The 18,741-nt window shown below is 40.9% G+C and overlaps 1 protein-coding gene across 1 annotated transcript; it reads right to left on the bottom strand.

Moving 5' to 3' along the window:
* Positions 1 to 4,474: 4,474 nt before the first annotated feature.
* LOC147894728 (uncharacterized) lies at positions 4,475 to 11,094 on the bottom strand. Its single transcript, XM_087384946.1, has 3 exons — positions 10,615 to 11,094; positions 10,218 to 10,298; positions 4,475 to 5,357 (listed from the first exon to the last, which is right to left on the bottom strand). Exons 1-3 carry the CDS (start codon positions 10,961 to 10,963, stop codon positions 4,912 to 4,914), a joined length of 876 nt encoding a protein of 291 aa, XP_087241072.1. The 5' UTR covers positions 10,964 to 11,094; the 3' UTR covers positions 4,475 to 4,911.
* Between the last annotated feature and the right edge of the window lie 7,647 nt (positions 11,095 to 18,741).

Below are 18,741 nucleotides of genomic sequence, written 5' to 3'. Positions count from 1 at the left end.
ACTCAACAAGACTGCAACATTAGTTGTAATAAGTGAGGTGAGAGGGGGAGGGGGTTGCATAATTATGGGGGAGGAAAGGTTGGTCACCACTTTTGTCTCCCTTGCTTGCTATCTTGGCGCTCCATTTGCTCGCACTTTCACGTCCCCCTACTTTAGCTCCCTCGACCCTTGGAGCTCCCTCTTAATCAATGCATCTCCCAAATCTTCCTACTTGCCATCTTAGCATTATCGTTGCCTTGCACCCTCACCTCTTCCTGCTCCCACTCCCTAGATCCCTCTTAATCATTGGAACTCCCCCAAGTATCGTTCAACATTTTTCCTCCCTGGATTCTGTCTAACACAGGGTGATCGAGGACGTTCAGGGGTTTAAGGATGATGCCTCACTTAATCTAAATATATGACTCGATAGGGATCACTTTATCAATAAGGTTGCTCCAATCCAAATAACTCCCGGGATGTGTTACTAGTCTTCTTTGTGGAATCGTCATCACGCTATAGGTGGATGAATCTAGCTTGTGATTGGCCTACTAGTTCTTATTTAGTCCACAGACTTGATTTATAGTTTTGGTCTTCTGCTAATGGAAAGGATATCTCCACCTTTCGGGTCAAAGATCTTATTGTGCCTGACTTATTCCTGGTTTCCTCATGGGTTTGTGAGGCCTGGCATCCAGCGGCTCTGCGCGACTCAATGTACATTTGGCTCACGAGGGTTTGTAAGGTGACGCCTTGTGCTCGCCTTAATTTCACACTTTGGTGGGTGCTTTCCACTAAGTTGTTGGCTTTGGACAGATTGGAACATTGGACTTCACTTTCATTTGTCCACTGTGCAAGTCAAGTACAGAGACTTATTACCACCAGTTTTGGCTGTGCTTGGTGACACGCCCACTATGGTACAAGTTGTTTCGTTGGATACGAAGGGCCAACCTTTGCTTTCTGATCACTTGGACCATTGCCTTGCTCAGTGACAAGGGTAGACTTAACGATGCTTAGCATCGTATTTGGCAAGTTGTGCATGTCTTATTATTATATTTCATATGGAAAGTGTGTAACAATGTGGGGATTTGTTGAGGTCTCTCACCCTTTTTGGCTCTCGGCATGCCAAGTTCCGCCTTGCATACTTTGGATTATTAGCTACCAAGAAGTTTGGGCAAAGCAGATGTATTTCCCCTTTCTTCTTTGAAAAGTTATAGAATTTCTTTTTCTCCTCATTTTTTTAAATAAAAAAAATCATTCAATAACCTTCCCCCTCGGTGCGTCTTTACTCTTCCCTTGCCCTCCTCTATCTTCAACTAAAGGTGCCTCTCTCTCTCTCTCTCTCTCTCTCTCTCTCTCTCTCTCACGCATGCGTGTGCGCGTCCCTATATTCATCCTCGAATGAGCCCTCCACTCCGTGTTTGTAGCCTATGTTCCATTCTCAATGCCCTTTAAAAATCCATGTTTTGCTACCTAACCTCGTTCAACCTCTTCTTTCATATCTGCCTTGCTCATTATCTTCCTTCAATTCCTTCCACTTTGCTTGCTCCACTTCCTCGTTAGCCAAATCAGAGAGAGAGTGCTTCCACTCACATTTTCAGGATCCTCAAATGAAGTCTCTCCTCTTCGACTCCTTGGTTGGCATGTATGGTAGACCATGTTGGGGACTAGATCTCCATGATGTAGAGTGGGCTCGAGTAGAGCATCTCTAGGTTCTCATGCTATCGAGGATGATACAATGTAAGCCATTCGTTCCCGACCAGATCATCCAGGCCGAGTTTGGGTCATCCCCACTGTAGCTTGATGCAGCATTCCGGGTCATCACTCATCTATATCAGGTCAGATGATACGGCAACTGCACTTCAGGGCGACGCAGGCTACCATGGTTAGCACTATCCTCTTCCATGACCTTAGCAGTTGAGGGTGACCAGAGATGCTGCTATGTGAACACATGTAGGTGGTTTGAGAGATTGGAACTCCACATGGACAGATTACCTCCTTTTCAATATAGCATTGATGTGCCATTTCTCCTGCTTGGGTACCATGAGGTCAACCAGGTCCTACGCGAGCACCTCCCACAGTTACACACATTCATGACCTGTTTGGCACCGAGTGAGCTCCTAGTGAAGCTCAGCTTCTACAAAGATCACTGCCTATACATTTTTTATGAGGGCTTCATTGATCCTCTGGGATATACTCATCTCCTCCACTCATTTGAGGATCTCTAGTGGTCAGTTTGGGTTTAATCCCATCTACCCTGTATTGAGGTGGACGAGCTAAGGGATTACCTGGAGAGAGGCAGATTTGTACCTTGTGTGACCTATAGGAGATTGCTCAAAGGAGCATTTCATCTTCAAGTGCCCAGTGTACTATGAGATTTGAGGCCGCTACTACTCTCCCACTTCCTCTCATATCAAGATCAAAGATGCTTAGCCGCCTTCATCCATGAGGCACAATTAGGCATCGAGAGCGCCTATTCAAATTACAAAGACAAGGACAAGGGATGCAGGCAGGCCCATTTCAGAGCGTGATCGCATAGTTCCTCGAGCCAGATCGCACAGATGACGGTCCCACATGTAGTCGATGAGGTAGAGATCCAGAGCCAACAACACAGCACACCAGATAGAGGGAGGATGTACAAATCGTGCTTGGGGTTTAGACTCAAAGCTCAACCTATCATGCCCCATAGGAGTTACCATGGCCCTTGTCAAATGTAGAGCCACAACCAAGAGGACACGCCAACCCACACATTATAGACAACCATCAACGCTCTATTTCTTATCTTCTAGCACCACAGCCATGCCATTCATTGGGTCCCTCATGACTTCACCTCCACGAGATCCTCAGTATCTTCCATATACATTGGACCAAACTTGGGATCATATTTGATTTGACATGATGATGGTGATGATGGTGTAGATGATGTTAACGTTAGGACCGTGTAGTATTAGTGTCTTCTATGATTGTGTGACACCTTTAGCATCTAGCATGGGTGATGGTGCTCATTTCAATAGCTTCGCCCTCTTAGCTTGTTGTATCATCTTTCTTATAGTCTCATAGACCCATCAGCCTTCCAAAGACTTTAATAAACTCTCTCTCTCTCTCTCTCTCTCTCTCTCTCTCTCTCTCTCTAGGTGCTCATTTCAATAGCTCCACCCTTTCAGCTTGTTGTATCATCTTTCTTATAGTCTCATAGACCCATCAATCTTTCGAAGACTTAAATAAACTCTCTGTCTCTCTCTATACATACATACATACATACATACATACATACATATATATATATATATATATATATATATATGAAGACTCTTTTTTGTTCCTCTTTAAGGCATATAAAGTACTTTTATTTCCCACCCCATCATAGTAGTCATCTATTAGTGGCACACATATAGAGAGCTTTGATCCATTTCATAGTATATGAGCATAACTTTTTCTGGAAAACTTCATGTGCTTATTGCATTCGTGAAGAATGTTCTGCATCTAACGAGCATATCGTGAGATGTTTGTCTACAGTTAAGGTGTGAAGTCTATCATTTGAGCGAAATAAACTTTGCATTCAATAATGTATGATGGTACAACATTTCAGCAATACATACGTTGCATCCAATAGTATCTGATGTGCATCACATATTCGATTAAATTCTTCAAAAACTCTCCAATTTGAGGAAGTGGTTAGAGCTCCAACTATCATAGTAGTCATCTATTAGTGGCACACATACCACCCCTTCATGGTAGTCATCTATTAGTGGCACATATAGAGAGCTTTGATCTATTATCTCTGCTTTCATAATATATAAGCATTACTTTTTCTGGAAAACTTCATGAGCTTATTGCATTCATGAAGAATGTTCTGCATCTAATGAGCATATCGTGAAGATGTTTGTCTACACTTAAGGTGTGAAGTATATCATTTCAGCAAAATAAACTTTGCATTCAATAATGTCTGATGGTACAACATTTCAGCAATACATACGATGCATCCAATAGTGTCTGATGTGCATCACATATTCAATTAAAGTCTTCAAAAACTCTCCAATTTGAGGAAGTAGTCAGAGCTCCAACTAGATTCCAATCAAAGACAGGCCATCATCATGGTATAGCATCAATGGAGATATAGTTAATCTTTCACAATGAATTGCCATTCTTAGTCCATGTAAGTTGACTAAAAATGTGTTCTAAATTGGAGACTTTCTTTACTAATAAATCACATGTTGTAAAGCAAATGTTCTTGAAGATTGAAGTTCTTATTTACTAGCAATTCAAATCAATGGTTTGGACTGCTAAGATTCTTTGTTTTATGTCAGACTTTGCACTGTGAAATACACAAAATCTACAATCTGCAATGCTTAATTAAGATTTGTTAGAGTATTGTCGTTTATGTTTTCCCGGTACATCTTTCATTTAAAACCCACCCTCAGATTGTGTTGAAAAGAAGGCAGAATATGCAGCACTGATATATTGATGCTCCACTCTGTGTGAATATGATAAAAGGTGACATACACAAATTTAGAGCAATTGCAAAAAATGATGTATTGGGTGTATTCTCGTGTACAGAATTCAGTTCAAGCTAAGCCTTCAAACTGCTTTCTCACACATTTCGTTTTGAAGGGATAACATGTGCATTTGCTTCCACATCCCAGGCAAAATACGCGGGTGGAAAAAATGTTGGTGATGTTTACAAATTGATTGCAGAAATCCTCCACAATTCTTTTGAACGGAGTATAGACTACTATGGAGTGATAACAAGGGGAAGACAGTGCTTCCCAAAAGCCCGAGATGTAAAAGGTCCGAAACTACTGAGCTCAATCTGTAGATCCCCGAGTAGATACACATCACCCTTATATCTACAAGATGAGCACATCTCTCTGTAGAAGTAAAGACATGCTACAAATTCCTCCCTCCACAAAAATGCAGTCCCTAGATACAGCTGATAAACTATGTCTCCCTAGGTCTCCTTGCATTGTGGGGATTGTCGTACAACTCGTCTTCTTCCCAGTCATTATCCAAACCACCTGTTGCAGGTCCCTCATCCTCATCAGAGGAGAGAATTGAAGAACCCATCCAAGATCTGAATCCGGCATTCATTCTTTTCTCCATGTCAGGAGAAGGGAGTTCAGCTGGAGCTTCCAGTAACTCCATGCCAATAGTTCGGCTACCATAAAACTCACCTTCATCCATAATAACTGCAGCTTTGCGACGCAAGAAGAAAAAGGTGCCACCAAAAAGTAGCACCAGGCCCCAACATGTCACTTCATAGCACCAGAAAAGGGTAATGGAACAATTTGTCTCCAGTGTGAGAATTGTTGAGCCGAGGAAGAGTGCCAAGAGCCCAAACACGATGGCAAAAGAGAGATTCAAAGTTGCAAGGCAACGAACACCACCTAGAAAAAAAATCAAAAGAGATGAGCCATCTAATGAAAGCAAAAACTTGCTACTATCAGCCAACCTAGCAAGAGGAACATAGAAACGTACTGTGGTAGGGAATAAGCCTACAAGTGAAGCTTTTTCATTTTTCTTTCCTCTTGTTTTGGCTGGGGGCTGGGGGAGCAATCTGTGAAATGCATATTGTATTATAATTCTATCACTATACATTGAAAGCAAGAATTTCACTTGGTAACCACCCAGGATTTAGACCTAACAACACATACATATTGAACTCGTCAAAGATTCTCCTGAAAAGATACTTACCCTACTTATATTATGCTAAATTCTGCTGACAAGCTACTTACCCTACTACATGTATCCTTGCTGAACAACCTGTTCAGAGATATCCACAAATTTCAGATGCTCAATACAACTTCCATTCATGAGCATAACTCCAGATAGCACTCACCTTGAAGAATATTTATTCCTCATGTCCATATCCTATACCATCAATTATTAAGGGCCCGTTGGTGTAGGTACATAATTCCAATTCTCAGGAATTATGATACATCCACCAGGGACGTCCATGCCAACAGACCATCCCTGCGTATGTCTTATTGGGATGCTACTTGACCTACACTACATGATACTAGATCATGATTCAGGCCAGATCCATTCCGGATCTAAGAATCTTGTTTGCTGTTCGATTCCAAAAAATCATCAGACATGATTTCCTCTCCTTATATACTATGGCCTTCAGAAAGAGAGGTAAAGGGTGAAAACTCAGTCAACATTACAACTTGACTCCTCAATGCCCATCTGGACACGAGACTCAATCTATGTGTATTTCTAACATGAATATCCTTGTTCACAAGGTTAATTTTCAATCCTTTTCTTTGTATCCTCAAGATACTGGAAAGATTCTCGACCATGTCCATTATGACATGCAAGTCCAGGCCACGCATATCCATGCAAGGCTACAAACCAAAAAGTACATCAAAGTAATCGATCATTTCTTTTTATTTATTGCCATAGCACATGAATCTCTCAATTTCAGTTGAGACCCAAGGAATCTCACCAATTCAGGGTTGCAACTTAATCGATTTAGTCACCTTGATGACCAACACAGTTTTCAGATGGTCGGTCTGCACATAGTAGATGTATTGAGCAGGGTAATCCAACCCATACCGCTGACCCAACTTCATCACGGTGAAGAGGGTTTCCAACTCAATAGCTAAAGCATCTCTTACTTATAACCAAAACCCAAGCACTTGAGAACTCTTGCACAATTGCCAAAACCTGGAACATGTTTTCCAGTCGATAACATTCCATCAAAAGAGACTATAAGGAAATAACGTGAATCATAAAATAGTTTTGACCCAATGGAGGCAAATAAGGAAATCTTTTCGCTCTTCATCAGATTTCTCGAGCTTCCCTAGGTCTACCATCGACTTCTTTATGTTATTGGGGAGCATTTTGGCGCGGTTGCTGAGATCCCACCCCTCCCTGGGTTGTCAGCAGGAAGATCTTCTTTGACACCTTTGATATTGGTTTCAACCCAGTGGAGGCAAATAAGGAAATCTTTTTGCTCTTCATCAGATTTCTCGAGCTTCCTCAGGTTTACCATCGACTTCTTTCTGTTATTGGGGAGCATTTCGGCATGGTTGTTGAGATCCCACCCCTCCCTGGGGGGTTGTTGACTGCAACAGAGGCAACCAAGGCTGATGGGGTACCTAGAGTTAGGGTCCTCTGTAAGGATCCCAACCTCATGATGGACCATGTTATGATCCAACGCCCTGATGGTTCCTTTTTTCACCAGAGAGTAGAGATTGCAGGTAGGTAGGACCAATGCAAGATTTGCAGGACCATTGGACACTCTGCCAGGGATTGCCCCAAGAAGAAGAAAAGGCCCAAGAAGCCATCTGGTACAGCCACCGCCCCACGGCCTCGACAGGGGGTGGTACAGGTCCATCATCTGCTCATCGGCCTCGACAGGGGGGTGGTACAGGTCCACCACCTGCTCCTTGACCTCGACAGGGCGATCCTTATCCATATTCAAACACTAGCACAATATTTTGGACAATATGAAAATTTAACACGATTCTATTAAAGCAATCTCGTGAATGAGTGCAATTATGTACAAATATGCAAAAATATGTGTGAATTGTTCTTCATCCACAAAAAAGAAGCGGTGACAGCCTCAAAACAAACTTAAGAATTTTGCATGTACAATACAGCCTGCTCTCATTCAACAGGAACAAATCACCTTGGCTACCTAATTACTTTTCATGTAACCAATTGACAATCTAATTCTATAAAGTCCATGACCTGAAGTAGAGACGGGTCGCACACATATGCAACAAATTCCATATTCTCTTCGCTCCAAAATGCAACACTTGGTGAGGAAGCTCCTCTACCAAATGGCACAAACTTACCAATAGGCAGGTCCACCTAAAGATCAAGTCTTTGTCAAATCAAGACAAACAAGCATAGCAAAGCAACATGCTTTAGTCTAGCCAATATTGCATAGCAGAATCATCACTAAACAAATCACGGAATAGAAAACTATTAGGGTAGAGCTAGCAGCTCACCTCCCATCTATAGGCACTTCAAGCCACCCCCCACAAGAACTTGCTAGCATCAAGGTCATATCATGCATCCCATACCATATGACCCTTTGCCTAGCTAGAACTCCCTGGTCAACAAGACATCCAACTCCAGGTTCTCCACTCCTAGGATTGTATTTATAAGCCTAGCCTACTATCTTTATCAGTTAGCCTTGACTTTAAGCTCTCATGCGTGAAGTAGCTTTACTTTCCACAAAGACCTCAGCTTTCCCCAAAACAACTTAATTTAGCTTATCCTTTCATGGGTCATCTCTCATCTAAACCTCACCCATGCTAGCTCCAATCTCAACCATAGGTTAATCCAAACCTTAGATTAGACTATGTCCTAGTAGTTGATCCAATCCAAGATCATAGGTTAGCTCGACCTTGACCCTAGATAGTCCAATCTTAGTTAATGCAATTATGGACATAATAACATCTCTCTTTCTTCGCGTTCCCTCCCTTCTCCCTTCCTTCCCTTTCTTCCTTTCCTCATTTGGCTAGCACAAAGCACCTAAGTAGACACAAGGTTCACAAGAAACCCGTATCATACTTGTAAGCCTCTTTCATAACTACTAACTCTTCATGATTGATATGGCATCTATGGCTAAATAAAGCACCGGCAACCACATCCTCTTTTCCAGGTGTGTAAACATTAAATGCAATTAAGAATTTAGCCCATCTCATATGCTTCTATCTCACAAGTTGCTATGTAAGAAAGTGACAATCACTCTGAAAGTTGTGTATAGCAAACACTCTGAAGATTGGTGTGAATCAACAAACCAACGTCCAATAGATAGTGCTTCCAAACTCATAAAGCACGAACCCTTTTCGTACACATCAAACTTCAATTCAAAATCCTTTAAATCTTCTCCTTCTGTAAGCCACTATAATGTCTTTCTTGCAAAAGGTTTGATCATGGCTGAAACTACAAGTGGGCTTAGTAAGTTGGGCATCACTAAAAACAAAAGCAAAAGTTAGAGCTTTCTTTCTTCAACTAGTCAAAAGCTGTGTTCTCTCTAGAGATGCCTTGTATTTAAAAATTGTGAATAAACCTCATGTAAAGAGAGCATAGCCCTAAAAATGACCTTACTTCATACACCGTCTCCAAATCCAGCCACTCTAAGATTACTTTCAATTATCAGGGGAACCGTCTTAATCTCTCATTTGGAAATTACATGCCCTAGAATTAGCTTTTCTTGGAATCTATAACTCATTGGTGTATCTTCAACAATTCAAACACAATCTTTAGTATTTTCTCTCTTCCTCGTCATCTTTACAGACCACACAATGATATTGTGAAAGAATGTGTCAATAAAAGACGTGTGTTTCTAGAATATGTAACGCATCATTTGATTAAATATGGTTGGTGCATTGCTTAACCCAAAAAGAGCTACCAAGTACTAAACTTGCAGTGCTATTCAAAAGGCACCTTTGTGAATAACAAGCGACAATCCTTAATTAGTGCTATCCAAACTTAAGATCTACCCTGCTAATGCTCTTTGCTTCTTTTAAGCTATTCAAAATCTCATCACATCTCGATTGTCATCCTCCTTAAGTGACAAAACGGAAGGGTGAACTAAAGCAATTCCTGAACGTGCTTCCGGATTCATTCTTTTGCGGCTTCTTGACTCACTAAGGAGATATGATTGACAAAGTGCTGCCAGGAATCAAATCTATAGTGAGATCTTCTAGGCCAACTGCCCAATCGAACAACGAAGCCAACTTAAGCAGCTGGCTGACTTGCCATTGACAGTGCTAGCCATCCAGCAAACCCACATTAATGGCTTCCTAGAAAAAGACTCTCTCATAATGATAGAGCGGCACAAACTTCCTCTTTTAATAAATATCATCCATATATCTAGATGAATCCAGCAACATGCCCAAACTCATCTTCAAAAAATACAACACAGTGTAGTTTCAATCTCATGATAGTCACTCATAAGATTAAAAACCATAAACTCCATCACGCATAGCAAGGTGACATCCCCATTGCCGTGCATGTTGGTTTTGCATAAGAGTCAGCCCTCAATGCCTCTTAACCTTATTCTCTATCAAGGTTCAGTGCTGTTCAAGATAATGTCACAAACCGAAGAAGCATAACATTTAATGATCCAATTTCATGCTAGTGGGATTAAGTGACTTCTATGCTACTAAAACCTTCCTTTGATTATCATGCCCAAAGGAAACACAATCAGAATCGTCATAGCAGCAAGAACTGAAAGCGTTGAGAACTGCCATGAAAAACAAACAACCAATCTGACCAATTACCTCGTTTTGATGCACAGCAGTTGTTTTCCACCACCCTAATGCATCCATGTCTCTCTGGAGCAGAATAAGCCACAGCCATACCTGCCATATTGTCTCAGACGGCATTCAGAACAAAGATCAGTCCTTGCTCACCCAAACAAATTGTATGTCAATTTATCCACTAATAACAGTGCATCCATAAAGCCTGTTGATTGGTCTGTTTGCGGAAGTTTGGTGTAGCACGATGGATGGAAAGAAGGAAAGAAGATTTCCGCTCAAAAACGTTTCTTGGAAGATAAACGCGCTGTAGGTAGTCGACGAAAAGGAACCTCATTAGAGAAGGATCTCAACATACGTGATTGCACAACCATTGCCGTGCCAACGATGTGCTCTCTCGAAAAATTCAAAGAAGCCTTACCTGCCAGGAGGTAAGTCACAGAGACACAAAACACCAGGGCCGTTGGTATGAAGACAACGAGCCAGAAATATTGCGTGGCCTCAGCCTCCGTCAGAAAAAAAGAATGCCTGGAGTCATCTGTGATAGGCATGGAACAAAAAGGGCGATCGCCACTTCGAGGGAAGACGATGTTCAAGGAGACAAGGGCGGCAGAGGCGACAGACAAGCACAAGGCACTAGCAAGAGCGATGAAGAAGGGCCGCTGGAGCCGTCGCCAGAGTCTGTCCTCTTCACGGAGATCTCGATACTCATCTTTAGACATGAAAGCTTGGCGAAGGAAGGCGCCAAGGGCCTGAGAGGCTCTCTTCATGACTGGAGAAAAGCCAATTGAAGGGAGATGGAGAAGCAGAGGTGAACTTGATGAGAAAGGAAGACAACAGAACAAGCAACAATACAATACAAAAGAAAGAAATATAAGTGAGTTACTTGCACTTCACAAAACTCTTCAGCAATAAAAGAAGCATACAACTTGGTTGGTGTGCCCTCCACTTGGCGCACCCTCAACATCAACCTTTTCCAATTAATTCTCTTTCTAGCCCATGCTTCCGTGCTTTGGACCTGAGCTCAACCGTTTTCGCCTGCCCTGGGGGTAGCCTTTAGCAATGGCTTGTTTTGAGCAAAGCAAAAAATGGCTAATTTATGTTTTCTTCCATGCTAATTTTCTAATTGGTCCATGTGTGATGTCCGGATTGGATCTGAGGCAATATTCGTTACGTGAGCTCCTTCATTTCCATCGCAGTTCGTTTTTGGGCTACATCTTTTGGCGTTTTCCCCATTGCTTTGATGAGAGTCCATATACACTGGCTTCAGCACACGGATGTTTGTATGTTTCTTTGACGATCTTTATTGTTTGGCGGCCTCGTGTCCTGGTGCGATTGAATCGTCTGGCTCCCGTCACGTCTTGCTGCTTCTTAAATTCCTTGGAATGATCAATGGGTGAACAGTACACAATTTTCTTACTGTGCATGTCACGGATTTCTTGCTGCAAGGGCAATAACATTTTTGTAGTATATAAATGTGCATGCTGCAAGCAATCCGTAGGTACTACTCTGCTCTGTGTGTCCGAATCTGCAAATGGATGGTTGTAGTGACTATATGGATACGAACAGCGGTGCGTTCATCAAAGGTTTGTAGATGAACTTTGGCCTTCTTTAATTGATTTGTAATCATCTTTCGTTCATTCGTCTTCATACTTACACTACTTCTGTTTTCTCACAGGGCTTGCTAAAGTATGTCCCTAGGTGGTCGACTCTCTTTTGACTCCAATATTTGTGAAACGTTTTGGTGGTTAACAAATCAAAAACATTGGAAAGGTGACTGATGCAATGGAAGGTACATGCATGCTTTTATTTGGTAGACAAAGCTTTCCGTTTGTGACTTTGTGATAGTACGACTACAAGAAAACAGAGGGAGTTGGATTTCCATCTGGCTTCGCAATAGTGTAGCTGCTTTGATAGACTTATGTTTGCTTTCCAGGTAAGTTGTATCATTTTTCTTCATCGATGCATGAAGGTCGCATGCACAGCAGTCCCGAGCCTTTCGTCTCTCTTTCTATCGTCGTTTTATTCACCACCAGTCTTGACTCTTGCTTTGTCGAAGTTGCAAACGCTCTTTTGTCTTTCCTTTGTCCTCTGCTTTTCTTGTTTTACAAGCAGGGGGGGTAGAAGCCTAGACCGAGGTGATTTGGCAAGGATATGGACTTACCAAGGTCGTTGAAGCTCGGTTCAACTCTTTGATAGTTTACGAAACCGGACAACTCTCTGGCTCTATGTTGCTCTTCGTGTCACACTACGTCCTTTGCTATCTTGTTGTCTCCCTTGTTTTGTTTTTCTTCTTCCTCTCACACACAGTTCTCTGAACACAAAGTTATAGACGCCTCTCTTTATACGTCTCTTCACTTTCAGCGAACATTCCTGTTTACGTAGATTTTAATTAAACCGAGATGAAGATTGCTTCTTTCTTGCTGTCCACCTGTTAACGTAAGAAACAGTGACGGCATTCGTTGTGAAGATGACCACACTTAGATGTGTACTTGGACTTGTGGTAGTAGAGGATATGGAGCTTATGTAGATGGATGTCAAGACAACTTTCTTACATGGGGATTTGCATGAGGAAATTTACATGGTACAGCAAGAAGGCTTTGAAGAAAAGGGCAAAGAGCATTTGGTTTGCAAGCTGAAAAAGAGTCTCTATGGCCTTAAGCAAGCTCCTAGAGAATGATATCAGAAGTTTGATGCTTTCATTCGATCCCAAGGTTTCAGAAGAAGTGAGATTGATCACTGCCTCTACACTAAAAGGGCTAAGGATAATAGCCTGATACTCCTAGCACTTTATGTGGATGATATGCTATTGGCTAGCATTAACAATTATGAGCTAGATGCATTGAAGGCCAAGTTTCATGAGGCCTTTGACATGAAGGATTTGGGACTTGCAGGTCATATTCTTAGTATGCGTATCACGTGTGACCAAAGTAGGAAAATCCTTTGGCTTTCACAGAAGGAGTATTTTACAAAAGTGTTGCAGCATTTCAATATGGAGGTGGGGCCAGGCCTATAGTCCCAAATCAGATGAGGAGAGGGCCATGATGGCCAAGGTTTCTTATGCATCAGCGGTTGGGAGTCTTATGTATGCTATGATAGCTACTAGACCGGACATTGCATTTGCAGTGGGAGTTGTCAGCCGGCCTATGGCTAATCCAGGAAAGAGGCATTGGGAGGCAATTAAGTGCATCATGAGGTACATGAAGGGTACCAAGGGGATGTGCATCTACTTTGGTAGAGGAGATATGTGTGTACTTGGGTACACAGATTCAGACTATGCAGGGCATGTGGATATCATGAGATCCAATTCTAGTTATGTGTTCATCTGTTTTTTTTTTTAGCAGGTGGTGCAGTGTCGTGGATGTCTCATGCACAAAAGTGCATTGCTTTGTCTACCACAGAGGCCAAGTATGTTGCAACCAAAGAGGGTTACAAGGAGACTATATGGCTTGATCATCTAGTGGGAGATTTGGGGATTCATACAGGTGTACCGACATTACATATTGATTCCATGAGTGCTATTCAGCTATCACAGAATCTGGTCTTTCATGAAAAGACCAAACACATTGAGGTCAAGTACCATTTCATCATGGAGGTACTTGAGGAAAAGTGCATAGAGCTTGTCAAGGTTCATATAGGTGATAACCCTACAAATATGCTGACGAAGAGTCTACCTAGTCATCGATTTGAATATTGTCGTGTATTGATGGGCATTGGATAGTATGTCCATTGGTTGTTCTCCCTTAAAGGCACATTGGCCTTTAAGTGGGAGGTTGTGGGAGTTAAAGGCCATTGTACCTTAACCACAGTTATGTACAATACTCAAACACATATATATATGGATAACATAGAAGATTAGGGTGTGCTGCACCCGCAAAACTTGTGTGGATCTCTCTTTTGGCTCTCTCTCTCTCTCTCTCTCTCTCTCTCTCTCTCTCTCTCTCTCTCACCTTCTTCCATTCTGCTTCCGTTGTTGAGATCTCTCAAGGTGAATCCTCTTTGGGAGAACCACATAAAGAACATTCAAGAAGAAGAACAAAATTTACAAAATGATGGAGAGAAGTACAATGTAACTCAAGAAGATGAACTTGCAACAAATACTTTGGTGCATGAATATATGCAAGCTAGCAAGTAGTTGATTTTGAAAGTCAAACAATTTTTGTGGCTCCATCTGAAGGATTTTCTCCGGTTAGCATTTTCAAAGACAAATTCTCTGAGGAACTAGCATATCCAAAACTTTTCTTTGGCAACCCAAGAGAATACATCCCCCATTGTACATCATACCAAGAAATAGTTTGTTGGGAACTAACGAATGTTGATCATCATTTCACACTATCAATAAACAACCTCTTTTTTAAGACAATGAAAATCTTAGTACGTTAGGTGTTCTCATCTTCTTGGGAACAAAGGCGTAAAGCACAAACAAAAGGCAAAACTTTGTCAAGTAAAGGATGCACTCTTGGATACAAACATAGAAAAAGTTCTACAATCAAACATAGGATTTCGAGATTTCACCCACTTAAGAACTTCCATTGACTACAAGTACCATCTGAAGAAAAACATATTTGCAATGTTACGACAACTTGGGCCCCCATGTTTCTTCATCACTCTTTCAACAGCTGAAAAACTTTGGGAGCCGCTAATGGATGCTCTCAAAAAACTCAATTTGGATTTCCACGTTTACCAATGGAAAATACTAAAATCTTGGTACCACTACAAGAAGATTTCGATCACAAAATCCCAAACAAAATAATTGAAAAACATATATCTTCTTTGTTGGATGACAAAACATTATTATTTTTGAAGAGGCACCCAAAAGATATTTACACAAAAAAATTCAATCCAACTTTTTCCAAGCTATGGGGAGCCAACACAAATGTTCAATTCATTTTAAACCCCCATGGAGTAGCAGCATATTGCACATCATACATAACCAAAATAGATATGGGAACAACAGAAGCAATGAAATTTGCTCTAGCATATTTACAAATGCTCCACCAAATGAACAAATTCATAGAGTGGGTAATGCAATATTAAACACACAACATATAAGTGCCCAACATAGCTCCCAACAAGCTATGTACTTGGCTTTGTCATTGCCACTGACGTCATCGACAAGACAATTCCAATATATCAACACTAATCCACCACAAGCAAACGTATATGCTGAAACAAAGAGAGCAATTACAACTACTTCACCCTGAAAGTACAGACATCTTCTTCGATGACATTATGGCAAGCGTTCAAGCAATCTCTACAACATTTGCTTGGCAACATTCGCAAGTGAGTGCACAATTTTACCATCTAAGACACAAAGAAGCAAAAAAACAAAATCATTCGCTACAACAACTACAGCGGGTTGACTGATCCAGAGAATTACTATCAAGAACTCTATGTAGTCTACTTGCCGTACAATAACAACGAACCTCAACTTGACGAAATCACTACAACATGGCATGACATGTATTATGACAACAAACAAACCATTGATTGTAACAAAAACAAATTTGGCAAACTCATCCCAAAGTTTCCCACATTGTCAACAAGCAATACCTCTAAAACATCATCCTCATCTACTATGTCATCATTCAAGATGATCGACAAATATGATGTTGGTGTTAACATGCATACTCATCCAAGACAAACAGAATAATGACACAAGTACTTCCTTACATACAAGATGATAACTAATCATGAATACTACTCAACATTGAGAAAGCTAAATTATCAACAACATTTGATTCTCGAAGACATCACCTAAAAAAAAGATGCCAACCCAAAAGACCACATCGTGTCTTCTTGACAGGAAATGCAGGAACATGGAAAACATTTATTCTACTACTCATAGTACAAGCTCTACTAAGACACTATTCTCACAATCAAGGTACATGCTTAGAACTCCCAAAAATACTACTACTAGCATACACTGGGAAAGCATCTTTCAACATTGGTGGCATCACAATACACCTTCATTTACCACACTAATGGATTCTCATTACACAAGTCTTTCAGCAAAAAAATTGCAAGAGTTGTCGCAACTATACAAAGACCTTAAAGTTATTGTTTTTGACGAGGTATCGCTCATTGGTCATAGCACACTAATTGCAGCGGACATGTGCCTCCATGAAATCAAACACAATCACCTAGAACTATTAGGTGGAATCGATGTTATTCTATGCGGAGATTTGTGCCAAGCAAGTCCTACAAAAGATTCATGGATATTCATGGACAAATCATCAAATTCTTCAATAATTTCATCATTCTGGAAGGACAACGTTCTGCTATATGAACTATCCACTCCAATGCCTCAACAAAATATCCAATATATAGAACTACTCAATTGAATAAGAACTGCAGAACACACTCTTGAAGACATCTTAATATACCTTAACAAGCAAGATCATCATCAGCCAAAGGGGAAAAAAAATGTGCCTCACCTTTTCTATACCAACATGTCAAAGGATGCTCACAATGAGGAGGTTTTCTCATTGTTAAAAGGCAATCCACACATCTTAAAAGCAATTGACAAAAGATAACATGTAGCAAAACAATAACAATTCCAACATGCCCAAAAAACACTGCAGGACTAAACACTACACCTTAAGCCAGGAGTGATAATTGAAATATGTTTGGGAAACTTGGATATTTCAGATGGATTGGTCAATGGTGCTGATGGTATATTCCAACATTCAAGAAAAACAAGTGATCACCAAGTTGTTTGGGTTTTGTTTAACAACAAAAACATTGGAAGAAGAACACGCTACAATAACTCATACCTCTACCAAACTAATATTCCACCCACTTGGACTCCCATACAACCAATAACAAGAGAATTCCAAATAGGGAAGAACTACTTGAACTCTATCTCTAGACATCAATTTCCATTGCAACCAGCTGCTGCTAGAACTATTCATCGTTTGCAAGGCTTATCAATGGATTGCCTTGCATTTGACCCATCCTTCATTAAAGCACATGGTCTTATATACACAACACTTTCTCACATACGCAATCCAAAAAATCTTTACCTTATCAACCAAATCCAACCAAAACACATAAAAGTAGACAAGAACGTTCTAGAAGAAATTCAACGACTACGATCTCAAAGAAAATGGATTCCCCTGCAAATAAACTTCTCCCATTTAGCAAGCACAATAAAGACATTGCAATCTCTTAACACAAGAGCTTTTGCTTCCCACTACAAAGACATAATTCATGACAAAAGCCTCCTACATGATGCAACAATTCTCTATTTGCAAGAATTGCATTGCAAAGAAAATGAAAAAATAATGTTGCCCGAATTCACATGCTTGCAAAACAATAATGGTGTTGGGATGGCAACTTGTTTCAAAAAATACTTGACCTTGGAAAAGGTAGAATATATCAACAATAAAAAGTGCAATAACATGCTAACAATATATGCAATGACCATCCTTTTTCGCTTCGCCATCATCAATGTATATAAGCAACCTTCATCACCACATTCAACACTAATATCTCTCTTGAAAATTCTTCTACACAAAATAGAGCAGCAAATTCCAATAACTATAATAGGAGATTTCAATATTAACTATAATAATGCAAGCACAATCTCACCACAACTTTGTACATTTCTAACGCAAAGAAAATTCCAACAATTGATCCATCAACCTACAACTATTCAAGGATCAACTATTGACTACATTTGGACAAACAAAGCAAATGAAAACACAAAATCCGGAACAAAATTCATTTATTGGTCTAACCACTCTCTTATTTACACATACCTTGACATTCGAGAAGGACAAGCTTTTTGAATGTAATTCACCTTGTGTTTTTTTAATAAATAATTTCCAAAAAACAAGCCGACTTGTATTGCAAAACCGAGAGGAGGAACATGCTCTTTATGTGGAAAAGCAGTGGAAGATGCTCTTCATATGTTTTGGCATTGGTGCAAGGTGGTGGGTGGAAGCAGGTGATACCTCAGGATTTTGGTAAACTCAAGGCTTTACAGGATAGTGTTTTATTGTTCAGTCCTTGGAGGACATGGTGGGTTTTTTACTAGTGTAAATAACATCCCTTGTGGAGATGAGTCTAGGTGCATAGTGCAACCTTGCCCATCCATGATCCATGGGTAGTCTTGCCCACTTACACAAAATGGAGCACCCTCCATATGTGTCTCTATGTTTACAAACTTTAGGCACCCATGCCTGTCTAGGGTGCATCAAATGCATCTGGGTCATGGGCTGGGTGTGGGCGAGCAATCTTGCCGGTCCCTGATCTGTGGGCAATCTTGACCACTTACAAAAAATGGATTCCAACTCTCTTTTCTAAGGGTATTTATAGACTTTGGACACCCATGCCAACCCATGGTACATCGAATGCATCTAGGCCATGGGCAGCCCCTCCATGACCCATGGGCAACGTTGACCACGATGGGGCATTCTTGTGACTCTTCTCCATTCCTAAAGCTTGAATCTTCTTAGATTTCAAGCATGGATTGCCAATGTGTGGCCCTTCTCCGCCATCATGGCTACTCAATACCCAAGTAGCGCTTGCCACCTTTACATCC

Source organism: Dipteris shenzhenensis, chromosome 14 (assembly GCF_047967505.1).
Source record: "Dipteris shenzhenensis isolate YYH24624 ecotype China chromosome 14, Dip_SZ_1.0, whole genome shotgun sequence".
NCBI classification, from domain to species: domain Eukaryota; kingdom Viridiplantae; phylum Streptophyta; class Polypodiopsida; order Gleicheniales; family Dipteridaceae; genus Dipteris; species Dipteris shenzhenensis.
This window is presented reverse-complemented; position numbering and strand designations above follow the sequence as displayed.

Bases quoted from the DNA above. Each gene is read 5' to 3' on its own strand.
- LOC147894728 (XM_087384946.1), bottom strand. From the start codon at position 10,963: ATGAAGAGAGCCTCTCAGGCCCTTGGCGCCTTCCTTCGCCAAGCTTTC. The intron at 10,299-10,614 runs GTAAGGCTTCTT...ACAATATGGCAG, and splicing joins TGTGACTTACCTCCTGGCAG to GTATGGCTGTGGCTTATTCT. The intron at 5,358-10,217 runs GTAATTGGTCAG...TTTTTTTTCTAG, and splicing joins CTGCTGTGCATCAAAACGAG to GTGGTGTTCGTTGCCTTGCA.